We start from the raw sequence: 26,475 nt of genomic DNA on the forward strand, positions 1-26,475 counted from the left end.
AGAATTGCGAGTGCACTGACAGATGTCTTCATTCGAGAGCATCCTAGAAATGGCTCAGCGCAAAGCCCTTTTCTTGCATCATTTTTCCAGCACGGTCCCTAGTTGCATTTCAAGCCATTTTGCAGCCGCATTGTTTACTTTCCCCAAAACGTGAAATGAGACTTGGGCATTGATTAAATGAAATTAGACCTCGGTTTTGGCAAATTTGTGGGTTAAAATCTCAGCCTGAAATTTCAAAATTCCAAATTTGGAAAAAAAACCCTTCATGGTTGCTGCTTGAAAATAGGTCTGTCCTAAGGGATGAACAAGTCCTGTGTTTCCCCCGCCAAAGACAGACCTATTTGTAAGGCGGAAAAACCGGACATGTTGCAGGTTTCTATCAAATGGGTGAAACGGCAGCAAAACCCCCCAGGTCCGTCCTGTGGGTTTCGCGTGGCTTTGACTAGTGTGGAATAGACGAAATAAAACGGCTGCTGTGAAGACCAGAGGCATTCTCCTGAGTGTCTGGGATTCCTGCTGGTCATATTAGCAATTAACTGCTTATCTCCCCGTCTCTGCCCTGCCCCGCCCCATTCAGCGTTCCGAGCCTTGCTTCAGATCCGAGCGATGAGGAAAAAGCTTGGCCCTCTCCCTCCGAGCAGCTTCAGTCCGGTCACTGCCTCGCAAACGTCCGATTCCGAGGAGCACTCGGTGAGTATTGGCCGGAGCAGCTGATCCATCAGCCGGAGCACAAAGTGCCGACGCTGCTCTTACCACCGCCGCTCCCCGTAACAGTCAAGGTTTTTCCAGGCACAGCTGAGAGAGCCAAATCAGGGGAAATTGCTTAAAACAGGGCTATTTACAGCCCAAGACTGGGTGTCCCTCACTCTGAGGCGCATCAAAGCAGTCACACAGAGCACTTCTGTTGCCACGCTGGCCAGCAAAAAGTCACGCAAGCAATTCTCTCAGTCGCTCCGGCTTCCCTTGCGCCATAACCAGTACCCAGCCTTGCACAGAGGAGAGGTTATGGAAACCAATCGCACCAAGTCTAACAGGCTCTTCCAGTCCCAAAGGACCAGCCACTTTCCCAGGTGAATGCATACGTCAGATCTTACCCAAAAGAGCACGCTGGGCCTGTCCTTTACAATCCAGCATCTAAAGCTTTATTAATAAAAAGAGAGCAAGGAGTTTAAAATTGTTAAAGCAATCGAATTACATACACCATTAAAAAAGTTCTTGGCGCAGCCTTGCAGCAGAGATGGAATAAGCTGCTCTCTTAAAAGTCTCTGGAATACGTCCTCTGCAAGGGTGGGACATCAGTCCTTCCAGGCCCAAGTGCATCGCAAAGATGCTCCTGAAGGGACAAGCTGGAATGAAGACAAAAAGAGACGCTCTCAGGGTCGTCTTCATACTCCTGTCTATGTGGAAGGAATTCCATTGTCCTCGTCTGAGTGGGAGCCCGCGCAGGGCATATCATCCGTCCAAGGCCTTTATAAGCGATCAGCCGTTTCCCATCTGATAAGGCTCTTTCTCCGTCCAGTGCGGCTGCACTCGACGAGCACAAGAGGCTGAGCTCTCCCCGAAACTAAAATGTCAACTATGAGCACAGAGCCAGCGCGCATCGCTTCAGATGGAAAAGTGAGACGTGCATCGGAGCAGCGTAAACGGACTCAGCGGATCGTTAGCTTTCAAGAGAGCTCTCGCTTGGCCCGTTTTATAAACCATCGTCCGGTGCCACCGCAGAACGGAGGTTGCAGAAGGTTCTGCGTGTTCGTCTTCAGATCCCACGACGTCACGCCCCCTTCCCCGTGGTGCACAGGGACGCGAAACAGGCCTCACCTGGCAGTGCACGTTGCTGCTGCCACCACATCCAGGGTCGCAGAGCTGTGTGTGGTGGGAAATCCAGGGCTGGACTAGTTTGGAACCTGGGCGGGGGGGCGACAGAATTGCTGGGCCCCAGGGCAAGGTGGAAGGGGTGGGGCTATGCGTTCCAGGGAGGGGTGGGACTAGGGGCGGGGCCTTAGGCTGTCAGCCCTACAGACCACGGGGCACCCCCATGGTGAGCTCTGAGTGCTGCCTGGGGTCCAGCAAGGATTTAAAGGACCCGGCAGTCCGGCTGTGGCCACTGATACAGCAGAAGCAGCGGCTGGGGAACCCCAGGCCCTTTTGAATCTCTAGGCCGCTGCGAGTTGCCCTCTTTGCCCCTGCAAGTTGCTCCAGTTGGCAGGCCCGGCTGGGAGCACCGTAACTCAGCATAGCTGTGCGTTGGCCAAGCCAAGGTGGATGCAGAATCAGCATAGTGGGCCTGAGGTGTGCGGAGCCTGGCACAGCCCTGGCCTGCTCTGGGCCTCCCTTGAGCCCGGGCTCAGCCTGTGGCATCCCCGGCCACCGAGTTTCAGATTTAAAGGGTGCTGCTTTGGAACGACGGGCCCAGCCCAGAGCGGAGGGTGCGGTCGCGCTATGAGCCCTGGGCTGTCGAATGCTCATCCCCAGGCCTGTCTCTGCTCCCTGCAGTCTTCTGAGAACATCCCCGCTGGCTACGAGGTGGTGTCTCTGCTGGAAGCTCTCAACGGGCCCCTCGCTCCGTCCCCAGCCGCCCTTCCGCTGCACGGGCTCAGGGATGGCCGCGGGGCAGCAACGCTGCCGTCCTATGGCAGCGACGGGTACCTGCCGCCCATCAGGACGCTCTCTCCCCTCGACCACTTGTCGGACGACGGCGGCGGCCAAGGGCTCAAACTCAAGAAGAGCCTGTCAAAGTAAGTCTCTCGCCGCCTTGCCCTTTGGCCCGTTGACGGCAGAGGGTGAGAGAGGGGCTATGTCCTAAGCTGGCTCAGAAAGGCGCCCGCCCGCAGCTGGTGGCTTCCAAAACACCCGTTTGGGAGGGCAGAGCAGGAACACACCCGTAAGCGGTACACTCAAGTGCTTCTGAATAGCCTGGCCCTGCTCCCCTAGGTGCCTATGGGAGTCCTTCACTGGCTGCTGCCGTGTCTGCGTAAGGCCCCTTGACCTCGCCCTGATGGGCCCTGTCTGCCTGGTGTGGTCCCGCCCAGCACGCCGGAGCAGAAACAGCCTCCCCGAGCCCCACAATGCTGCCCCATGTTTCTGTTGCATCCAGATTGTCCAGGGGACGATTAGCAGGTTGTGGAAATGCTGCAGCGGAGACCTGCAGTAGAGGGATTAATGCGCCAATGCCAAGGAACGGCCGGGGTGACGAAGGGCTGGGTCCGGCCAGGTGTCAGACACCCACTGCTACTATTTGGGTTCAGCTAGAGTAGGGCAGCGCTCAGGTGAGATCAGGAGAACTCCTCCGGCGTTAGCCTGGCGACGGATTTTTGGCCTAGAAAGTGGGACGGATGAGGGGAAGGTCCTGTATGGAGAACAGGGCAAAAGAAAAGACACTTGTTTTGCTGAGCCATATAAATAGCATGTTGCTCCATCTGCCATGTGGGCCTCCCAGACCTCACCTGGGTCTGGGCTACCACGGGTTGTCTCCCCTGCCACAGGACTGCAGCTATTGCTGTTACGCCCTCTGCTGATTGCCTTGTTTCTCACCAGCGGAGGCAGCTTCCTACGATGGGCTGTAGCCAGCTTCATTTCCAGCCTGGGTGTGCTGGTGCGTTGTGTGTTAATGGCAAGCTCCTTTCCCCGCCTTGCTAGGTCGGCTTCCCAGGCGTCCTCCGTCGTGCATGAAGACGACGATCAGAAATCCTGCAGCGAATCGGAAATCAGCATTTCCAGAAGGAAGTCTCCTCGCCAGCATGAGGAGGTGATTGTTTAGCAGGGGTCTGGTCCTAGCCCAGCTGTCTGGAGTGCAGAACCTGCACAGACCGGACGCTCTGGGGTTCTGTGTTGGTTTTTGTTCCTCGGTCGTTCTGTATGAAATGAGTCCACTTTGCAAGCAAAGCTGTGGGGTTTTTTTTTTTCCTTCCTCATGAGCAACCCTGCAAGTTCAGCCTGAGGTCTGAGAATCAAGCTGGGCTGCCTCTTCCTTGTGCCCTGAAAATTCCTCACCCCCATGCTGTCCTCTCTCCATTACCCCTCTGCACCCTGTTGCCCTCGGTGGACTTGCACCGACGTAACGGGGGGCACACAGCATGCAGAGGCAGGAGTCACCTTGGAGCATGAGCGTAGTTAGTGTTGCTGATGCTGCCGGAGGCGGGAAAGCATCCTGCTGGCTGCCCCGGGTGTGTTGCTTCTGCTGGGCTGATGGCTGTGAAACGTAACACAGACTAGGGCCAGGTCTACGCTGGGCGTTAAGTCAACTCTAGCTCCGGCAATCGCATAGCAGTGATCGACTTACCTGGCCGTCCTCACGGAGGGAGCTCGATGGCAGAAACTCCCTCGTCAATCTCCCTCGCCCCGCGCGATATGGAGGAATATGGGGTTGACTGTCGACCTCTAGTGGTTCAACTTGGTGCATCCCCACTAGGCGCGCACAGTCGATTTTCCACATAGTGAAGAGAGACCCTGAGTGGGTTGGCCTTGGGTGGGAATTCAGAATCCAATCTGTTTAATAAGTAGGTGCTATCTTTACACTGCCATTTTCTGCGTAGAATCCTTCCCTAGCCACTTGTTCAGAGCCCCTGCTACTTACTACTTTAGACGTGGAGTCAGACACCCCCAGTGACATCCCATCATGGGACATGGGTCCCTATTAGCCCCCTTGTAGAGGTGGGTAACAGGTGAAGTACGATCCCAGAGCAGAAGTCAGGGTAGGGTAGAGAATATCACCGAGATCTCCCATCTCCCAGCCCTGCTCTCTGACCGGTCGAGGATGCTGTCTCCACAAACTCTGTCATTGTCTGTCGGTGATTGGTCTGTTGTGTGTGTCCCAAAAACTCGCTCACTGGTGGCTTCCCCTCGGCCATATCGGTGCACTGCCGGCTCGGAATCTGTTAGCAGTGCAGTGGCTGATGTGAACGGGTCTTACTCCAGGCCCTACGGGGACAGGCGTGTCACAAACAGCTGATAATTGGCTCACCTGTTGGCAGCCTCACCAGCAAGGCCAAAGGCAGAATGAGCACCAAGACGCAGTGGCCCCGGAGAACAGGCAAGTTAGTGGGATGTTGTGAAGGCGCCTGCTCTGTTTATTGTCCTGAAGCCTCAAAGCCGTTACTCCCCACAGCTGCCAATTCAGAATCTGCCACAAGCCCTAAATGCCTTGAAAATACCAAATACGAGCAGTGGCTTCACCAGCTGGGACCTGTCATCCCCTTACTCTGGGGTGTTTGCTCTCCCTCCAGGAATGCGGCGTGACGCCAGAGAGTGAAAACCTCACCTTGGCCTCCTCGGGAGCGATCAATCACTCGTCCTGCACAGGAACCCCTCTGTCCTCCACCATCTCCTCCCCAGAAGGTGCGGCAGGAGAAGGGGGACAAGCAGGGTGGCAGTGGTGGCTTGGTTTCCGGTTTGTTGCTTTATTTCGTGCCATAGGAGCGGTGGCGCTTTGCGACTGAAGAAGAGAAGGCAAAGGTCTTGTCCCAAGGTGCTTCCAAGGGTCCGATCCTGCTTGCCCTAGTCCTGTCTGCATCTTGCTGGTAGTAGCTCAGGCATTGCATGAACAGGATGTGAGCTGGTGTGTTAATATGTTAATGGTGAAACCACGTTACCCGCAGATTTGTGAGATTTAAGGCCAGAAGAGGGGACGTTGTGATCATCTAATCTGACCTGCATAACGCAGGCCAGAGAAGCCCACGTGTAGCCGGCGCTTGTTCCCACTGGAGCAGCGTGCTCGTGTATGTGCGCACGCACGCAGGGAGAGAGAGAAGCTGTTTCTTTGTCAGCTGTTCCAAGGGAAATTGCCAGCTGCAGTCTCCAGGCTGTGGGACGCAGAGGCAGGGTCCCAGGTTGCAGACGACAGTAGCAGAGAGCGAGAGTATGGTGAAGTCACACCCATGATTGTAGAATTTGTGCTGCAAACGGTTTCCCTGGCAGTCAAGCCTGCACAGCCCCGGCTGTCCTGCCCTCTCTCTTGGTGCCCTGTGTTCTCCAGGCTCCCTTTTCTCTCTAGATCCCGGCAGCAGCAGCCTGGCACAGTCCATCATGTCCATGGCCTCCTCCCCAAGTCGGCACTCCCAGCTCAGCACCGACACCATGTCCTCCATGTCTGGCTCCTACGTGGCACCGGGCACCGAGGATGAAGGGGACCCGCTCCCGTCCTCTGCTGCCGCCAGTGGGATTCCTTCAGAAGGAGAGGTAGGTGCGGTGGACCTACAGGCCCTTGGTGCATTGGGGGGGAAGCTGATCACCATCTGAGCTCAGCAAGAAGTGTCCCTCTTTGTGGAACAGTGTTACCCAGTGTGATGGATTACTTGTGTGTAGGGCTGTGTGTGTGTGCAGGGGAGCAGTGGTTTGCCCTGGGGATGGGGGAGTTTACATCTGCATATGAAGCATCTAGCCTTCATCACTGTTCCAGATGAAGTGGGCCAACTGAGCAATTTTTTTGTCCGTGTGGAAACGCTCCAGTTTTCAGAATGCCCGAGTGACTTGGGGCCTCTGTGACTGATTAGTCAACAGGAACTTAGGCCTTTCTGAAAGCCAAGTCAGACTAGGCCACGAAGTGCCTAAGTCCCCTTTGAAAATGGGATTTAGCCTCCTAAGTCACTGAAGGGCTTTGGAAGAGGAGACCTCCGCTCTCTCAGGCGGTGAACCCAACCTTGACCTGGTCGCCCCACTAAACGTGGCTGCGCCACCACTCCAGGCACTAGAGCGTTCATATCTTTGGAACGAGTTTGCGGTGAATGCAGCTCCCGTTTGTCGTTTCGGTTTGGACCGACTCAGTTCTCAAACGGTTTGCCCCCCAGCAGCAGGAAGGCGTCAGTATTCCCTTCTCCCCTTCCCTCCCTCATCCCCCTTTGCTTTGTAACTATTTCATCTCAAAAGCGCGTGTGCAATACAAGACGGTAGCAAAGAACTGGCTTTTGGAACCGGTCCGGCCCAGTGGGGTGGGCACTGGGCAGGGAGTTCGGCAGACCTCACTTCTACTCCCGACTCTGTCCAGACTGGGGCAAGTCAATGCACCTCTGTGCCTCTCCAATATATCTTCTGGCACTGTCCGCTCTTCAGCGTGGGGGCCGTCTCCGGGCCTGTTGACGGGGCAGTTGTCCCTGAGTCTGGTGTTGCACAGAGGCCCAGCTGCAGTTGCTATTTTGATAGCAGTGGTAATAGGAGCTCTGGGCCCCTTTGAAACACCACAACAGCGCTGCCCTGGCTGCACGTGGCTGGGAGGGAGTGGGGAAAGCGGGGAAGTGCTGTGGTCCCAGTGGCACTGAGGGTCAAATACCCTAGGCCCCACCCCTTCCACTCTCGGCCCCGCCCCATCTTGCCCTGGGGCCCTCAGCAGCGGTTGACCATTCTCTCTCAGCATGTGCTGGCATAGTGCCTACCACAGCGAGCTCCTACTGCAATTAAGGCCTTAGGGGCTACAGAAAACTCCAGTGATTTGGTTGCCGAGGGACCACGGGGTGTTATCTTAAACAGCAGCTTGATGAAATCGTCAGCATGATAGTCGCGGGGCCCTGTGTATTAAACTCAGAAACGCGTCTGTCCTGGGGAACGAGGATTGGAACCTTGTTTGAAAAACGTTTTGTTCGCTCCGTTGGCCGGCGCTAAACAGAGAGCGTGAATCCGCTGCAGAGCCTTTCTGGAAAACAGCCCGGCTCACTGGGGTCTGTTAGTCCAGCTCCGTCAGGGCACCGTGAGCGATGGCAAATGCTGGCAGCTTATTGCAGTGATTCACGGACAGACAATGCAGGTAGAGTTGCCTGATGTCTCCTGTCCTCCTTTTGCAGTCAACCCCAGTGGGATCTCCAGATCAAAATTTTGTCAGTATCTCCGCAGAGGAGCGAGATGCAGAGGTAAAAACCTACATTCAGAGGAGGGAACTTGTCAGCGGCTGTTCTTTATGATCAATGAGCGACACGGTACATTAGATCCACGATGGCCAACCAGTTCTGATGCTGTAGCCACATCTATTCTGAAACCATATTTATTGTTCAGCCCAACTAGCCCCACTCAACCAGCCAAATAGCCACATGTGGCTAGCGTGTTGGACACCACAACATTAGATTCCCCTGTGATCACGCCAGTTGCTAGTCTCTGGTCGCCGCTTCAGGGCTTAATTTGTGCCAGGCCTTGCTTGGTCCGAGCCCCAGTACCTCTGGGCTGAAATGAACGGAAAAGCAATTCTTTGAGCCCCAGCACCTCTTTCTTTGCAAAGAGAGCCCTGCACCAGTGAGTATAAAACCTTGTTGTTTGCACAAAGGAGCTATTCTTTAGCTCAACAGATGGAGTCCTGGGTGGCGCTGTGAATAATGGATTATTTACAGTAGAACCCCGAGATATGTGCGCTCAAGTTGCATGTATCTCGGTTTAACGTGATTCAGAGCGGTGGGGAGCTGGTGCCTGGTTCTGTGGTGCCTGCCACTCAGGGGAGCTGGGAAACTGACCAGTGCTGCACTGCTGGTCAGTTTCCTGGCTTCCCCCGAGTAACACGAAATTTGACATACCTGGGGTTGCACAAAAACGCAGCCTCTGCATAAGTCAGGAGTCTACTGGACTTTGGTTTGGTGGCAGCTCAGAATTTAAAAAAAAAAAAAATTATTTCAGGTCAAACCAAAAATGAAATTTTTGTCGCATCGGATTGTTTAAAAAAATCTGTTTCGGGTCTAACAGACTGCTCCATTCAGCCTGGCGCAAAGGGCTCCCTTTCCGTTTTGAGCATTCTTGGGCGCCTTCTCAATTTTCGAACAGAGACGCAAAGGAAATTTTGAAGCAGGCCTTTGAGAAATTGAACAAAATGGGTTGCAATGGAAACCGTTTGCCAAAACCTGCATGAGTCGGCTGAAAGTTGTCAGCATCTGCCTTTTCACAGCCCCTCAACAAACTTCTGTTGAAAAATTGTCCCGCGCTTCAGCCTTGGCTTCTATCTTGGCATGCATGGGGGCTCTGTGTGGGTGGCCTGAGCGTTATCACACCAGATGTCTTAACTTGTCTTCCTTGGCTAGAGACACTAGAGTGTGATGCTCTTGGAGGGGGGTGGCTGTGAAATGAGCGAGAACCACCAGCAGGAGAGGTTGGTCACAGCACTGTGAGCTGAGGGGCTGCCCCAGGCCTGGCAGTCCTTGCAGAAAGGGCAGCTCCTCTGGCAGGGATGCAGGTTACCCCTGGGAGGGCCACAAGCCATATTCCCTGAATGCTGAGCCCTGGCGGGGGGCTGCCCAGGAGACATTCACAGGCCTCCAAGCTGATTAGCAGAACATCCTCAGCCGCCAGCCTGCGTGTCTGTTGGTGGTGCGCGTCTCAGTGCACCTAAGAAAATTTATTCTGTCCTTGGATGGAAAAAATTAACAGAAACGTTGGCCCCAAGTCTGGATCTCGTTTGCTCTGGCTTGGGCGGGCAGAGTTCCACTGCATCCCCAGGCACAGCGCTGAGCAGGTATCCCAAGGGTGCTCAGGAGGGGATGAGCACGGGGCATGCGGGATGGTGCTGGGTGCTGGGGGGAGCCAGGTAAGTGCTGGGGGGTGGAGGGCAGCCCAGGTTTGTGGCCCGCACGGCCATGGTGAGGAAGTGGGCCGGGTTCGAAGGACTCGGCTCCTGGTTCTTGGCCAGAGTGTCCTTTGCTGTTCACTGCCTGTCTCCTGTGTCGCAGGGAAATGACGTCCTGGAGGAAGAGGCCGGAACTCCCACTCAGGAAGACGGTAACACACACGGCTCCTTACTCCCCTCCCTCCTAGCGTGGTGGTTTTCCCAGCAGGCAGGGAGTGACTGCTCAGGGCATTGCACCTAGTCCAAGAAGGGCATTCGGCCTTCCCGGGAATTCCAGCTGGCCTGATCACGGAGTGTGGCGGAGGAGCAGGGGGCACAGCTTCTCTTCCATCGCAGTGACCCGGGGCTCACGGGGTGGTAACTGTCAGAGGGGGCGAGGAGACCATCTGCAGCTGTGCAATACATTCTGGGAGGCAACTGAGACCCTTGATGTCAAGGCTCAGGCTCTGAGGATTCTCTGCGTCCGTATCAGGTCCTTCAGGAGAGCACAGGCGTGGTTCCGTCTGCACAGTAATAATTAGCGTATAGACGCAACAGTTTGCAGTGTGCTGGGATCCCCTTTCTTCTCCCTGCCCCTCTCCCCAGCTGTTTTGCTGAGCTGTATCCCAGGCGTTTAGAGGCAGCCGAAACCTGAGAGGCGCGCGAGCCAGAATCAGGAATGTGAACGTCCCAAGGATGGGGGCGGGGATTGGTCCAGGTCCCACCAGAGGAGAAACCTCCACACACCTTGCAGTGGTGGATTACCGTCACCAGTGAGCAGCTCAGAAATAGCCTTGGTTAGGGTGAGCTGTTAATGCAGGAGAGAACAGCATGGAGCAGAGTGGGAAACCCTGAGGTCTGTTCCCTTCCCAGTTCTGCCTGTTTTCCAGGCACCACCAGCCGTCATGACGAGGGCCGTGGTCTCTCGGAAGGAGCGATCTAGCCGTTAAGGGGAGGGTTCTGCAGACGCTGCCGTGTTGAATTGTAGCCCCGCTCAGGTAGTGCTCAGGAGTCACCAGTGCAGCCTGAGAAGCAGAAAACTGTGTTGTGTGCTGGGGTGGAGCCCAAGGAAGCTGTAGTTCAGGGCCTGCTACAAAGGCCCCTTTTCTTTTCGGCGCTTGGCCCAGCAGCATCTAGAACGCTACGCAGAAATCAGGATCTTCGCAATCTTTCTGGGCAAAATCCACCTCCACGTGGAGCCCCGGCATGAGGCCTAGGCCCCGGCTGGACCCTCAAGATGAGGGTGACCAGACGTTTTGCTGAGTTTGCACAGGGGTGAATTTACCACTGCTGGTGTAAAGCTAATGGGGAAATTCACCGGGGCTTAAGCAAGTGCGGCTGCATTGGAATTCCACCCAGGCAGGCCTGTGGGGAATTAAGCCCAATGTCTTCTTGCAACACTGGGGTCCTCTTTAAGCAGCCCCCGCTGCAAGGGACCCGTTGATAGACGAAACATTCATAGCGGATATGGGCTGGAGGGATTCGAGAAGCCACATGGCACAAATCCACAGAACTGGTGCTGCGCCCTTAGCTTTGGAAGAGTCTCTGGGAGGAGCCCCTTTGAGGTACCAGACCCCCAAGGAGCTGCGTTCTTCCTTCCGGTAGGGCACCCTCCCCACCTCCTGAACTGAACCGCTGGGGCTCAGCGCTGCCTGGTTCCCCGCTGAGCAGTGCTTAGCGACCGTGAGAGAGACGGATTCCTGATAGAGAGTCGCACAGACTAACGCGCCTCCCTCGAGATTTGCCGCGAGGGACAAGCAGCGTTTAAAAACAGCCGAGGATTTATTCGGCGCCTGGACTGGCAGTGGAAGTCCTTAGATTAGCCTGGAGAAATAAAGGCCCGTTCTGGTCAGTCCAGAGCAGGCCCCAGCAAACTCCAGTTCCTGCCCGTTTCTCTGTCTCATTTCCTGGCTTGGCTGGTTCTCAGCTGAGCGAGCGCCCAAGGGCCTTCCTCACCCCACACCTCACACCTTTCCAGTCTGTTGTTCTCCGGCTGGGGCTTCTGCTCAGCCTCCCTGCTGCAGGATGGGGAACTCTTCCTCTGGCCCTTCAGTTGCTGGGTGTCAAGGGACTGGCGACTGGGTTCTCGGGTAAGGGTTGGCCTCAGCCAGTCCTCTTTAATCACCTTTTCAGATATCGAAGCCAAATGTATCCACCTCTCTCTCTCAGCCTGCCCCAAGGGAAGCCTACGCCCCTTTCCCTCGCTGGATACCAATGCAAACGGAAATCTGAGGCATGCATGAGAGTCATAAGACCATTATGGAAATTATTTCCTCACACCAGCTATAGGCGGAAGCGTTCAGGGAGTGAGCTGTCCCCTCCCCTCATCTCAGTGTCCTCATGGGCCAGCCGATCTCTCCCCTTTGCCCCAGGCTCCTTGTGCCCCAGGCCGTAGCTTCTGCTTTAGTGCCAGGTGCGCTTTTGGGGTTTCGGTGGCCGTTCACACTTACCACACACCCTGCCGTGCAAACAGCCAACTGGACTCCTCAGAGACTCGAGTCATGGGTGGTCATTGGCAATCAGGACTGGACAGTCTATGTAGAGAGTTCCTTTGCCGGACCAGCTCCCGTCAGACCTCCCGGTTTGAGTCATTTTTCCCAACTCTTTGGTTGAGGGGGGCGTTCTCAAAGGTGCACATGCGAGGTCGGGACCTGACTCCCCCTGGAGAGCTCTCGCTTTCAGCTGCGCCTGTGGAAAGCATCCCCCTTAGAGGTTATTGTACAGGTGGGTGGTTGTCTGTCTTTTTTAAGGCTCATCAAGCAGGTCTCTTGATTCATGTTATTTCCCTTAACAACTCTGGTGCATCAGCACATTCCGATTTCTCTCTTGCTCCTTTCTGGAGCCAGCCCTTCCTCGCTTCCCCTCAGAAAGAGGCTGTAATGGTGTTCCCTTTGAAGTCCAGGGTCACAGTCCCATTGCTTTTCCTGGGCACGTCAGAAAGGTCCCTGGGCTCACCTTTTCCTCCCCTTTCCACGCTTGCGTGTCTGGTTAACCGCAAAGCAAAAAACAAATCACCAAACCGACCCGAAAAACCCTCCCTCCTTCTCCCTGCACCTGTTGCATTTTCACATGCAAAAATAAAAAAGCGCCAACTTGGCGGGTTTGTTTCTTTACAGTAGGCTCTTGCCAATTAGCCTGGGTAGCTGAAATTTAACAACTAGCAAATGAAAACACACACAAAAGTAATCACCCTCGAGGCGACAGCAGTGTGAAACTTCTTTGTTCATTCACGGCAACCACTGCAGTTCGCTGTAAAACTAACCCGGCTCCAGGAGACCCAGAAGATAAATCAGCCATGAATATTTTTCAGCTCAGGCACGAATGATCTGATGGCGTTTTTGCAGAGGACCTGATCTGCGCATTATAAGCAGAGGCGATTTTTCCCACTGATTTCCCTGGAGGTTGGATCACACCAACGCTGCTGGAAGCCTCTGGGCAAAGGGAGGGGGATTTACTCGTGTGAATTGGGATGTTCCTTTGGAAGTCCCTTGTAAAATGGTACTGAGGAGAAACGCACGTAGATCTGCTTGTTCACCCTTTGTCTGGATGAGAAGAGCGCCGCCAGTGAGAGGCGGAGTGGGATTTTTGCAAAGCCTGGCCATGGTGTTTCGTAAATTAGGTTTGATTCTGTGCTCAGAGGCGGGAGAGGTCACCGCAGCTTGCATTTCGGGGGAGCCGGGGGTGATTATCTCTGCTGATCAGCACAGTGAGAATGGGTGAAATTTTACCGTGTGCATTTGATTATTCTAGCCCCACATCCCCACAGTCAGAACCGTACCAGACACAGACAAGAGGCAAACAAAGGCATGTCCAGGGAGTAATGTACTAGCTGCTTCTCCTAGCTATACCTTCTCAGCCTTTTCACCCGCATAGATGTTTCTGTTAAGTATCCTCCTGTATTCCACAGCCTGCCTGGGGGGGACCTCTGCCATCCTGGCACCAGAAAGGAGGCGGCTGGGAAAACAGAGCCGGATGGCTGGAAACAAATGCATGCCCACTTATCTGACTCCTTATTGTCCACTCTCTGCCCATGCCGTTCTCGTTGTCGTTTGCAGAGCTGTCTCATAACCTTTTGACGGTTGTCTCTCTCCCTTTATTCGGCAAGGAGGTGGGGGCAGCCGAGCGCCTCTCTAACTGCATTAACTCCATTACAGGCCAGAGGACAGGTGCTTTCCTAGGTATGGAGTGTGACAATAACAATGACATTGACATCGCGAGCGTGAAAGCGCTGGACAATAAGCTGTGCTCTGAGGCCCGCTTCCCTGGTGAGTGGCAGTCTGCTGAACATGAACTTTGGGGCTGGGCGGGCAGAATTTCCACTCTCCCTCTCTCTCGCCCCCCCCTTCTGTCCCACCGCAACAAGCGTGTGTGTGCAGCTAGGCAGCTGCCAGTGGCGGATCCTCTGGAGACAGGCAGATGATCCGCCATAGGGTCTGCCTCCCTGTATGCACAGTCCAGGAGCAGGGAGGTACCAACTGCTGCTCGAGTGGTCCTGGAAGGCAGCAAACTGAAACCTTTGCCTCTGTTGGCCAGAAGGTCTCGGCCTTCTGCTGCTTGCTGGGTGAGCCCTGAAGCAAAACCACCTCCTCTTCAAACCGCACAGCGCTCAGGTGAGAGGGTGGGACAGGTCCAGGCCAGGGGAGAGATGCTTGATCTTCCCTTTCCTGACCGCTCCCTGTTGGTCTGGTTTGCTAAGGACCAGGGTGGCTAGCAAGTCACTGTAGGACTGACCTGAGCAGGCTGAGAGCCACGAGCAGCTCTGGTCTTCTCCCCATTTTGTCAGCACTGACTCCTTGCTCACGCAGAATGATGCTGGCGTGGTGGGCGGGTTCCACCTGCCCTAGGATCATTGGATGATTGTCATTTGTTTATGGGTCCCTTCTTCCCGTTGGAGAGCTACCACATCGCAGTGGGCGTATGGCCTGCAGCACGGTGGCTTTGGTCTGCTCATGCGGATGGGAACCAGGCGTTCTCCACGGTTCCGAGTCGCGCTGAGGTTCAAACGTGGTTCTGTCCTGTGCACGCTGTGAGGCCAGACCAGGTCTCAGCTGGGACGGGGCTACTGTGTTGTTACTGCTGCTTCCCCCAGCACAGTGGCCTTTAGGAGCACCTTAGCCCCAGCAGTGGCAGGTCTGCCAGTTAGATAACAGAACATGTTCTGCTTGTAGGCAGGAAATAGATCATTTTAGTAATACAGGGCTAGGTTGGCTGCTAGGGTAAATTAATTGGTGCAGCTCTGTCAGTGTACCCACAGCCAACCTGACTCCTAGTCTGTGACCTCCAGTTGCTTTCAGACATTGGGGGGGAAAAAAAAATTTCACCGGGCCTCTCCTGCCTTCCCAATGAAGAACCACTGGTCAGTTTCCAGGTATCCTGTCGGCCTGTTCTGATCTAAACACCAGCACCTCAAAGTGCCACCTGCAAAGCAAACGAGTCGGAGACTTGCCAATGAATGAGTGTGACCGCAGTCTAGTTATTGCCGGATTTATTCTTCCTCTAGTGGGGTACCCCAAAGACCCATCCCTCCTCCCTACTTCTTAACCCTTCCTCTCTCTGTCCATTTCTTCCTTCCACATTTTTTGACTAACTCCGGGTCCTTTTTTCTCCTGTATTTGTCTCTTGAGTTTGTTTTCAGTGGACTCCATCTGTGCGAAAGTTCATGTTCACTCTGTCCCAACACAGTGTTCTCAGTCCATGCTTCTCTCCTTCCTATGCTCAGGGTTGCTGAATGGTCCCAAATTTATTGATGGTCCCTGAACGCTGGTGGGTAGGGGGAGGTTCCTGGGAATAAAGGATCAGAATTCAGCCTTGCTGGGTGATCTTTCCTTCTAACCACAGCTGCTTTCTTAAGTGGCCCAAGGGCAAGATGGAGTTACCAGTTTCAGTGTCAGCAAAAAGGAAGAGTGAGAGGGTTTGATTCCAGCACTGGTTCAGATTCAGCCCATGACAACACCCAACTGATTTTTGGCCTCGTTTCAGTAAATTTGTGGCCAAACTGACTGCAACCCTGTCCCTGCCTATCCCTCCCTGATCTGTAAACCAGGGAGCTCCCAGAGGGCTGTAGACCTGATCTGTTTGGAGAAACTTCCCTTTGTCCTTCCAAGGGACCTAGTTTTTATCAGCTGTTGGGGGGGAATCTTTTCTAACCCCACCTGAAAACACTAGTGGGAATAACACTGCCTACCCTCTTAGCAGCCAGCCTGCTTCTGTTACAGTTTATTCCACTTGGGGAAATGCAGCTAAGAGATCAAGACGATACTGGCTCCTGCCATAAGACGGAGCCTGCAAGTAATGCATCAGATTGAATCTTGTCATGAAAATCCCTTTCTCCTGGGGGGTGGCAGCTGGTTTACAGCATCTGCATGCAGAGGAGGAGAAGAATGCGGCCAACGCAGCCATGTGTCTCCTTCCCTGCATGCTCTGCCGAGGAGCCCAGAGCATCCTAGTGGAATGTCTGGTTATCCACAGCTGTGTTTTAAACCACATTCCTGCAGCTGTTACCTGTTCCTTCATCCGGGGCCTTGCCAATGAGGGGCAGATGAGGAAGGTTGGTTGGACATTTGGGGCCAAATTCTGCAGTATTCCACCGCTGTGAATCCAGAGCAACCGTACTGGGTTCAGTCATGCTGCTGCCTTGGTTTGCATCCGTGTAATGAAGAGCAGAGTCTGGCTCTGCAGAGCATAGCTCCTGCTGCGTTTCCTGGGGCAGGGAGAAGGCCACATTTAGGGAGCCCTGGTGGAATAAATAAAGCACTGAATACGCAGCTGCGAGATGTGGTGAGCGTGCTCCTGCCTGCACGGCTGCTTGGCGGCTCGGCTGCTTAAGAGTCCATCACAGAGCTGCCTCGTGCACAGGGAGTAGCATGCGTCTCTGAGTTGTGCGCCCCGGCTTGCATCCATCTCCTGCTTCGTAGCAGACCACGCTGCACGCCTGGGGGAGCTGGGCTGAGTGGGGATTGCATACGTGAAGAGCAGCAGAGCATGAAGCTTCACAGCGGCCCCTCCGCAGACAGGCACAGGCCCAGCTGCCTCCCGCAGGCCTGCGCAGGGTCAGTGGATCACCTACAGACAAAGGCACTGTGCATGTTCGGATCCTGCGTTTCCTCTTCTCAGCTGGTTCTCCAGGCTCTGACCAATGTCCCTCCTTTTCCCCATCCCCGGAACGGCTCCTACCCCCGCTCTGTAGAGCTCTTCAGAAAAGCCAGCTGGTTTCCGGGCCGGGTGCTCATTTCATTCCAGGAGCCAGTCCCTTAATCCCCCCACTAGTGTCTTGGTGCTGGGTTTAATCTCTGCGCTTCCTTCCCAAAGTGTTTCTTTGGGGAGAAGCTGCCTCAGAGGCTAGATGCTGAGGGAGGCCAGGGCGAGTAGAAACACGCATCTCCAGTGGCGGAGTGAGGAAGTGCGGCCGGAGGGGAAGTTACCTGCTGAGTCCTGAGGTGCGTAGTTTAAGAACCTGATCCAGTGACTCCCATTGTTTTCAAAGGAGGGCTGGCTTCTGTGTGCCCTGTAAGCTGAGTGCTTGGGCAGCCATTCAGGGGAGAAGCTCCCCAGCTGACCAGCAGAACGTTTTTCTTTTTAACTGATCGTGCACATCCCACATACTTGGGGCACATAACAAAATTTATTCTCCGCGGATGGAAAAATTAGAGGGACCATTGATTGCCTCCTGTCTTTATCGACTAGCTTGTTAACTCATCAGCGAAAAGGAGCAGCTCTTTGCAATACAGCACATGTGCATGCAGGCCAAACCCTCGGCTCTCATACAGCTGTGAAGCTCTGCCAAAGTCAGTTTCCCTCCAGCTGAGGCTCTCCCCCACCTATACTCCTGTGTTAATCTTGATGCAGAAAAAGAGGCAGAAACCATGAGAAAAACACCCTATTTCTTTTTCAGTCGCAATGTCTGGGTTATAATACTCCGTCGGGTTCCGTCTCCCCCCCACAAGCCAGGCTGTCTCCTCTGCCTTGTTCACCCCCTGCAAGAAAGAGTCTCGTGCGTGTTTAATCTCAGTGAATTACCTGTTCCAACTTCCTGTGCTTTGGAACCAAACTGACCTTGAAGACAGCTGAGCCCAGTACCTCTGTGCCTTTTGGAAAGGGGTATGTTTTCCAGAGTTTGCATTCCACGCATCTCCCTAAAAACTGAGCGAGTTGCAGCAGAAGGCAGCCAGCACGGCAAGCGGCATCCAGCAAACCCGAGCTTCTTTCCTGACAATTCAGTGCAACAACCACTGTCCTAATGGGCCTGTCCCTGCGACATTTTTGCCTGGGCTGGTCTGATCGCATCTGGGTTAATGGCAGCAACAGAAAGTGGCGCCCACAAATGGTTGAGCAGTATAAGGCTTTGTCACAGTCATGGGGTTTGAGTCACAAAAAGCTCCTGCACTTTGTGGCTTTTTCACAACAGATGGGGACCTTTCCACCTCCAGGCAGCTCAGGGCGGAGCAGCATTAAGTCAGTTCTCATAAATGTGGATCTGTTCATATCCAGTGATGGGCAGCCTCCGAGAATGACCTGGATTTTCAGTGGTGTAATATAATTTTGACCCAGGGCTCCCCTCCCTGTGTCTTCTGTGATTTTTTTTTTTTTTTTTTTTAACTTCGGGGTGGGGCAGGGCGGGGGTGCCTTGTTAAACCACTGACTTTTTTCCTATGGTAAATGAGCAGCCTTAGAAATGATGCATGAAAGCAGAGACACTTGATTACTTCTGTCACTGCTGCGCATGTCTCTTTAGAGGGGAATTAAGTAGGAGCATCTTTGGAAAAATCACAAGGCAGCAGCCCCCCCGGGAAATGTGACATTATGCTGTGGACCACATCACAGGCAGAAGGTTAAATAAACACAACAGGTGCTTCTGGATCATCTGCAGGTGTAAAGCCAGGCAAGGGCCCTTCTTATCATGTTGTAACTTACAAGAAGTGTAAGCAGTTTTACAGCAGGTTTATTTCCGATAGCTGAACTTTCCCCTTAGTGATGCTTTTCCTTATGAATCTGATCAAAAGACCCCTGAAGTGAGAGCGGGAGAGAGGGAGGAAAGTGTGGGTTGTCTGCTTAGCCGAGGAGGAGAACCAGTAACTGGCGACATTGAGCCAACTGAGATATTTAATATCTGTTTTGTTTGGTCTTCATTAAAAAAGCTCATGGTGACTTGGGGTGATTAATATTGACATTGAGGGGATAGGAAGGCAAGCCTAAGCAGGGAAAGAGCAGGCTAAAGAAAGTATAGAGAAGTAAACAAGAAGTCTTGTTGCACCTTATAGACTAACAGATAATATGGCAAAGACCCGCTTCAAGCCCACGAAAGCTGATGCTCTGAAATATCTGTTAGTCTATAAGGTGCCTGAGGACTTGTTGTTGTTTTTGAAGATACAGACTAACTCGGCAACCTCTCTGATTCATAAAGAGGTAAGATGTCGCCAAGACAGCAGCACCTGGCCAAGTCCATCCTAAGACACTAAAGGTAGTAGCTGAAGCAGTCTCGGAACCGTTTGGCTGAGGTTCCAGCCAGTTGTACCTTCCCAGGATTCGGCGGGTTGGGGATGGAAGAAATGGGTATAATTGACACCATAGGCACTGAGTTCCCCTCTAGCTGGGGGTGCCTGACCCCTGAGTCTGCCACAAGCCCTCCCCCCAACTGCTGACTGCCCTCTTTCGCATACCTGCTTCCCCGCCCCACCCCCACCTCTTCCCGCAAGCCTCTGCTCTGTCCCGGCTCCTCCCCATCCACCCTGGAGCTTCCTGGACACTGGGAACCTGCTGTTCAGAGTGCTCCAGAAGCGCTAGGAGGGAAGGGAAGGGTTTGGGCTGCAGGGCGGCCGGCAGGCATGCGGGGAAGGGGAGCAGAGGGCCAGTGGGTGCTCCAGCCCTGGAGCCACCCACAGAATCAGCGCCTGTGATGGATACCATGTTTCGAGTCTTCCTGGGTCTTTGCGAAGAAGCCTCTTAGTGACCCATCGTCTTGCTCTTAATGGACTTCCTTGTGCAATTTTTGTCACCCCTGGGACCTGGCGGTTTTCTTATGTCGCTCGTTAGCTCAGCCTCGGAATGAAAAATCAGCTAATATTAGGAACATGCATCCGCAGAAGGGCAAAGCATCTTTGGTGGAGAAAAGTCGGCATTGGGCTGCCGCTGCAAAACTCCTCGGGCCTGTGTCTTCACTGGGGTGGAGGTAACCTAGGTGCTGAGCAGCTGGTTAGCTCAGCTGCAGTAAGAGAGCCCCGGTCGTCATGAGGCTGGAGTTCTGGGGTAGGGGGTTTCCCATGGGGCTTTATACTAACCATGTTGTTTGCTGTTGTTTTCCCAGCTTGTTCTAGGAGAATTTGTCTTTCTGGGCACTGAGGGAGGGCTGTCAGTGCCGGAGTGGTTTAGCTTCCAGCCTCATTGCAGCGTGGGTGGGTTACCTCCTGCAGTGAAAGCAAAACCTGGGCTCCGATGCAGCTCTCCAGCTGGGCCAGCTATGCTGGGCTGAAAGCACTTCCGATCTTGGAGAAGAGGGTTTTATGTGTGGATGGGAGCAGGGTAAGGCAACACCCAAAGAAGATAAGCCCCTTAGGGCCTGGTTTGTGTTTATACTAAGGCCCCTTTACACTGCCAGAGCCTTGTAACTGAGGTGTAAACAGTGTCTAGTAAGGCGGGGGGCTTAGTGTAAATCAGAATTAGGCCACTAAAGTCGGTTCGCGGAAGGTGACTCTGCTGGTGAGGAATGATTTGAAGGCACCGTATCGCTGACCAGGCGGTTCAAAGGGGTACAGTTTGCAATCTACTGTGTACCTCGTAGTTAAAGGGGAACTTCATTTTTCAGGGCAGATGGCTGGAGAGGTATTAAGGGCTTTAATTGTTAAAGTTGCTCAGTCTATGGCAGCTTTCATTGACTGCATCGGCAGGAAACCCTGTGAGTGCCTCAGCCCCTTTGAGCAGTGCCGCCTTTATTTAGCTCTAAACTTTAGCCAGGACAGGGCCCAATTCTGCACTCTGGGCAGTAGAGATCGGATGTGACTCCTGAAATCCGGGGGAATACACCAGAATAAAACTGATCTGACCTGAATTCAGAGTGGAACTCAGACGGTTTCATTTCACTTACTTGCAAAGCAATCCACTCCGCTAGGCTCACAGTCCTCCGCCGACAGCGGCCTGGTGGTAACGCACGCTCTTTACACAAGGCTTATGTAAATTTACTTTCTGACATAGATATCTCTTTCAGCAAAGCGCTGCAACAGTAAAGGCCAAGAGTGAATTGTCTTAGTAAATTGCCCAATATTCTCGTTGGATACTGCAGTATAAAACGATCATCCAGGAGCTCATATACGGACAACTATTTCTTGGGAAACAAAGCTAATTGGTCGTCTTCCTCTCCTGAAATACGTAGTATTGCAGTTCACTCTTTTAAAGGCTGATATGTTTTATCCCAGTGACAGAGGTCATAATATATGGAATCACTCTCTTAAGCAAGAGCCATTTGTTTAAACTGAGTACAAGCTACATCAAACAGACAGACTTCTACCTAGCTTGAGTTCTCGCTTTGTCTTCCTTGTTCACCCAGACCACATCCTATTTGTAACACTGTACAATGTAGCGCTATCTAGTGGCTGGATAATGTACTCAGAGTAAGCACATCCTTTATAGAGACTGCAATTCGCTAATCAGGAAAAGGGATCCTTGTGGGAGAGTTTCTAGAAGGTGGGCCTGTCTCTTAGTCAGTAGACGTAGTACCTGGTCTGTGGCTTCTCGGTCCTTTTGGGGTCTTTGTTGTACCCACAAGGAAAATGCAAAAGAGGAAGACCTCGGACGACATGGAGAAGATCTACTGAGACTGAAGGACAACGACTGGGGCACTCCTGGGGTCTGCTAGTAGTTCTGTCCCGCGACAGAGTGAAGTGGAGGAGACTTATAGATGACCCATGCTCCACCCGGTGTACGAGGGTTTAAGTCAATTCGTAATACATCAGCAGTGACATAGTATTCAAACAAGAGTCGGACTACTTAGTGCCCAGCGTCCAGGAGAAAAAGGCTGCGAGCCACGTCCCACGCAAAGGTTTTCCCAGCAGTGGTGAGTAGATCCACCAAGCTGTGTGCTGCAGGGGACCTCGTCGCGAGAGCACCGGCCGGCTGAACGGCTGGGGGGTGATATCAGCCCCCCTCCTCATTTTCTACTCACGCAGCTCTTGCTGGGTGCGTTTCCTTTGCAGCGTAACCCAGGGGAGTGCTGCGTTTCTTCGGCCGGTGCAGGCTCGGGCCTGGTGTGCGCCCTGGAGCAGACTGGAACTTGGCAATTGCTTCTAGGCTTTGCAAGAGGAAAGCCCTTAAGCAGATGGCGACGTCCCACCAAGTCACTGAGGCTTAGGAACGTCGAGCACGTGTGTTGGTGCTTCGCTGAAGCCGGGTCCGAAACGCCGTTCTTTTTCTCACCAGTGATTTGCAATACTACGTATTTCAGGAGAGGAAAAGTACTGGTCAAGGGTTGCAATGAAACCAGCCCAAATGAACGCTCTGGCTGCACTGTCCAATGGGGCGGGGGCTGGTTCTGGCTGACTTGGGGGTCTGTACAGACAGCTGTGTGGTTACATTTATCAGGATGACAAACACAGATATAAGAGGTTGGTGCCCCTGTGGCCCGTTCGGTTAGGGAGAGGCAGCTGAGGTATTTTCCGAGAGTAATTCCAGTGGCAGAGGATGCATAAAGCTGTTCTGGGACTGCAGGTATTGTCGGAGGTCCGTGGGATCTGGGTACTGCGAGCTCCCACTCAAATTCTGCAGAGTTTGGGATTCTCCCAAAATCAAGTCCTTTAAAAACACTGGCCTAACCTCGCCTGGAGCACTGGATCCCTACACCTTGCAAGAGTACGGCCCAGAAAACCTCTGGAGTGCATCGTCCACGGGCCTAACCTTGTTCTGTCTTACACTGGGTTACAACAGGAGCATCCCTGCTGACATCAGTGAAATGGGTGCAAGACCAGGGCAGGTGTGGTCAGAATCAGGCCCCCTGGGTTTCATGGCAGGAGGGTTCAGGCTACAGCTGTGTCCACTTACTCCCAAACCAGGAGCCAGCCGAAGCTGTCTAACCATTTTGCCTGCGCTTGTGTTTGTTTCCTTCTCCTTGGCACTCAGGGGACAGGTGTGGGGGAGCCGTGCAGATCCCAGGGAGCGAATGGCTTTTGGGAGGGACAAACCCCAGGGAAGCAGAGAACTCGGTGTCTTTCTAGGTAACAGGAGCGTGGCTCCTAGGACAGAGCTGCCCCAGTCTCTGTTCTCCAAGCCGCTGTGCTCTTTACCTTGAATTTAATCCTCCAGTGCTGTCTGTGTTAACAAGTGGAGAAGTCCACTGTAAATGTGGTGGGGGGGGGGTGGTCCATAAATGGTGAAATGCAGCTCAGGTTGCAGAGACTCAAGTGGTAGTGCCAGGGGCTAGAAGACGGGGCTTTGTAGGACTTTCTCAGCCCAGCAGTTTCAATGGCATGACATCCGGAATATAGCATCCCACATCTTCTTTCTGCCCTGCAGCTAGGGTCCTTCCTGGCCTCCCAGGGCGGGCAGCTCAGCTAGTCTCTGAGCAGTGTCACCTGAGCTGGAGCCTGGGGGTAACCCAGCCGGGGCAGGTGGGGTTTGCATGGAGTACCAGGCTCGCAGTGTACCAACCCTTCTGTGTATTGCTGCTTGTGTTGTGCGTGCTGTGTGCGTCTTTTGTTCACCATTTGCTTTTGGTCTTTTCTGCTGAACAGCCGTGGCTCCGGAGCCGTGCCCCATAAACATTGACGACTAGGTGAGAGACATGCAAAGTGAACAAGCCTCCTGCTTGTTTTACTGTTTTCGGGTTTGGTTGGGTTTTTTTTGACTTCTCTTGAGGAGGAGAATTGCCCCCAAGCCCTGATTAATGGCAAAAAATATCTTGTCCCACCCTGTACACTTGGATGCTGAGCACCTCCCTTGATATCCTCGAAGGGGGGTTCCAAACCTGGTGAGCCGGGCTCACCGCTGCTCGGCACTTTGGACCATTTTTAGCACCCACGCATGGCGGATATCGCCACCCGAGCAGGATGGCCGCTGTGCCCTGGCTTGCTTGGTGCCACAAAGTGCAGGCCAACGGGAAAGGAGGCTCACTGCTTGGATTTAGAGTGGAAGACGGATTGTTTTGCGGGGATGGGGCTTATTCTGAAGCTGGGCTACTCTCCTCCTGCCCCGTCTCTGGGTGTGGCTTAAAGACAAAGGGTGAAGGCTTGGGGGAGTTCTGTCGGCGGGTGCTACCTGTCTGCAGGCAAAGGAAAAATCCAGGCCCAGTGCAGTTCCCAGGCCCTTTGCAAAAAGCCAGCCATCCCAAATAATGCCCTCAGGTGGCTTGTGGGGAATAAATTGCCCCTCCATGGTGTAATGGAATATTGCTTTGGGTGGGGCAGGCAGGCTCTGAGTTCATGTTGGAGTTGATCGGGCAAAATGGTTTCTCCCTAGAGAGAAGCCGATTTCACGCTCTGTTTGGCCTCTCTGGAGCTCACTGGCGTTGAGAGAAATGTCCCTTCTTCGGCTAATCTCCTATTTTGTTATTTACATTGCAGTGCAGCCTGAGAACCCCTCATGTGCTGGGAGCTGTACGTACACAGTGAAAGACACCCCCTGCCCCCAGGACCTGACCATTTAAGGGTGGGGTGGTATTCTTCCACCATTGGCACATGGGGAGTTGAGAGCCAGGGCCTGGAGGACTTGTCTGATCTGGCACTGTTGAAGTCCAGGGTTCAGTGAGAACAAGAGACTTGCCGAAGTTCACACAGAGCATCAGTGGCAAAGTCAGGAACTGAATCCAGGTCTCCTGCCAGTCCAGTCCCTTAATCCCTGACAACGTTTTTTTCTTCCTTTGCTAACCGTAGTCTGTTGTGGGCTATAAGGACCCTAATTTTAAAGGTATATGTCTGCCGATCTCCCACTGTGATCAAGCGAAGATAGGGAGTGCCATAGCCTGGGCTTTGCTTTGAAAACCTAGCGCCGTGAATCTAAACAGAGCCCTCCGCTCCCTCCTCACTTTGCAACATCCCCATTTCATATCCTGAGAATCCCGTTGGCCTCTCTGGGTGCATTAGGAGCTAAAGGCTTCAGCCTCCTTTCACCTGCTGGCCCTGACGGGTTTCTATTGACTCTAGGCTGTGAAAAAGTACATGTTGAGTCAGTGACCTTTAAACCCGACAAAAAAAATCTCCTGTGCGGCTAAATCAGTGAGAGGCAGCCCTGGGCTCTGCCCCCACATGTGTCTGTGAGGGGCTGGCAGATCAAAGCTGAGCATCTCCTGCCCTACCGTGGGCAGCTGGCCCAGGCCCTTTCTGTAATGCACACGGAGTGGTGGGCGAAACTGAGCCACGTCATCCATCCTCCTCTTCCCAGCAGCCAAGAGGAAGGGGGCAATCAGCTAATAGACCAGCTTCATCCCTTAAGGAATTCTATGGTAGTCAGTGAAGCTACACCCTGGCTTTGCAACGGCCTTGCTGGGAGCCAGGAGATAATCCCAGGTGCCATCCGGAGGCTGCTCTTCGGTGGTAACTTTCAGGTGTGGCTGCAGGAGGGATGGGGCGTCTCCACCCATTGCCCTCTCAGGCTGTCACTCTGTGATTAGTTTTGCATCTCTGCAAGGCCTGCCGCAGCCCAAGTGAATCTCCGGGTCTCAGGCTCTGAGAAGAGGGAGGACCCTTCCCTTGTGGGGTGTTTCTTCCTTATCCCAGCAGATAAACAACCCAAGGAGCAAACCCCTCCAAGGTTTGTGAACCTTGATGTAAACTCACAGGAGTTAGTTGCCTTGTTTAGCGCAGGCTCAGCGCTCTACGTTTCCTGGGCAAAACTGTTACGCCTCTCGCCTAAATTCACGCCCACGTGCGTCCTGCACTGAGGAAGAAGCCCAGCTCCGCACAAGGGCGGCTATATTTTTTGTTTATCGACAGCTGCAGGCTCTGCCCAGAAGCCAGATAAATAGGATACACAATGGAGTATTGTGTCCATTGTGCTTTTTGATTGATGCGAGTGTATCCTCGTCTCTGCCGCAGCAAGAAGCCTTCGAGCAGCCGCATCCAGCAGGAGTTCAAAGAGTGCCACACTTGCGGGGTCTTCTTTCCATATCTGCCACGTTCACGCCCCCGCCCCCTTCTAAATAAATGCCTCCTCCCTCCCCCGAGCCAGGCCCACCCAGGCCCACCCAATAAATGGCCTCCCCCAGAGCCAGGCACTGCCAGACCCCCTCTAAATAAATGCTCTTCTACCCCTGAGCCAGGATTCCCCAGCCCCGCATTCTAATTTAGTGCCAGCGACTTGCCAGGGCCGTTGTCGGGGCCGTTGCTACCATGTGCTTCTCCCACCAAGGGGTGAGGCGCGGACGGGGCAGACGGCACTCCCCATGTGTGGCTCTTGGGAGGAGCCACTTTTAAAGGCTCCAAGAGCCACGTGCGGCTCAAGAGCCGTGTTTGTCACACTGTGGTGTCCTATTCATCACGTGGCGAGTGGCAAACGTTGGACACCGCAGACTCAGAGCCCTGCCAGTGCCACACCTGTCCTGCTGCAGCCAGCACTGCTTTGAGGCAGCGGTTTCCTGGCTGCACTGTACGGCGGGAGCGAGTTCGAGGGAAGTGGGTTTTTCACAGCGCAGGTGGCTGTAAAATGAGGTTCTCCTCCAACGAGTGTCAGCAAAGCACTGAAGCAATGTGGAACTCGCCGCTTGTCCACTCGTGTTTAGCTGCCGCTATCCCAGGCCTTGAGTCTAGGGGATTAGATACAATTGGGCCCAGTGAGGAGACCAGCCTGCTATAATTTTGCAAACAATAGTGCAAAACCCAGTGGCTGACAGTGGGCAGAACGGCTCGCCCCAGCGCCATCCTGCTCTTCCGTTCTTCAGCTGCAAGGCAATTCAGTTCTTTGTCCCAGTTTCAAATACCGAGTAGTATCTCTGAGGTCCTCTGCTCTGTGCTGGCACAGGGTGCCCCGTACCTTGTGTAATCACTGTCTTCTCTTCT

At 53.7% G+C, this 26,475-nt stretch overlaps 1 protein-coding gene across 5 annotated transcripts in view; it reads left to right on the forward strand.

The window, feature by feature from the left end:
- RNF157 (ring finger protein 157) overlaps positions 1-26,475 on the forward strand; it is a 101,716-nt gene that overhangs the window by 70,741 nt on the left and 4,500 nt on the right. For 2 of the 5 annotated variants that reach the window (XM_075014886.1, XM_075014884.1), the window contains exons 11-18: positions 578-690; positions 2,494-2,735; positions 3,637-3,745; positions 5,223-5,334; positions 5,990-6,174; positions 7,770-7,835; positions 9,630-9,678; positions 13,660-13,770. In XM_075014886.1, the coding sequence (XP_074870987.1) occupies positions 578-690; positions 2,494-2,735; positions 3,637-3,745; positions 5,223-5,334; positions 5,990-6,174; positions 7,770-7,835; positions 9,630-9,678; positions 13,660-13,770 (987 nt within the window). Of the gene's footprint in view, positions 1-577; positions 691-2,493; positions 2,736-3,636; positions 3,746-5,222; positions 5,335-5,989; positions 6,175-7,769; positions 7,836-9,629; positions 9,679-11,110; positions 11,145-13,659; positions 13,771-23,217; positions 23,259-26,475 lie in introns of those variants that run through there. The other 3 variants (XM_075014885.1, XM_075014887.1, XM_075014888.1) reach the window with 3 other exon arrangements.

Source organism: Carettochelys insculpta, chromosome 20, assembly GCF_033958435.1.
Source record: "Carettochelys insculpta isolate YL-2023 chromosome 20, ASM3395843v1, whole genome shotgun sequence".
NCBI lineage: Eukaryota > Metazoa > Chordata > Testudines > Carettochelyidae > Carettochelys > Carettochelys insculpta.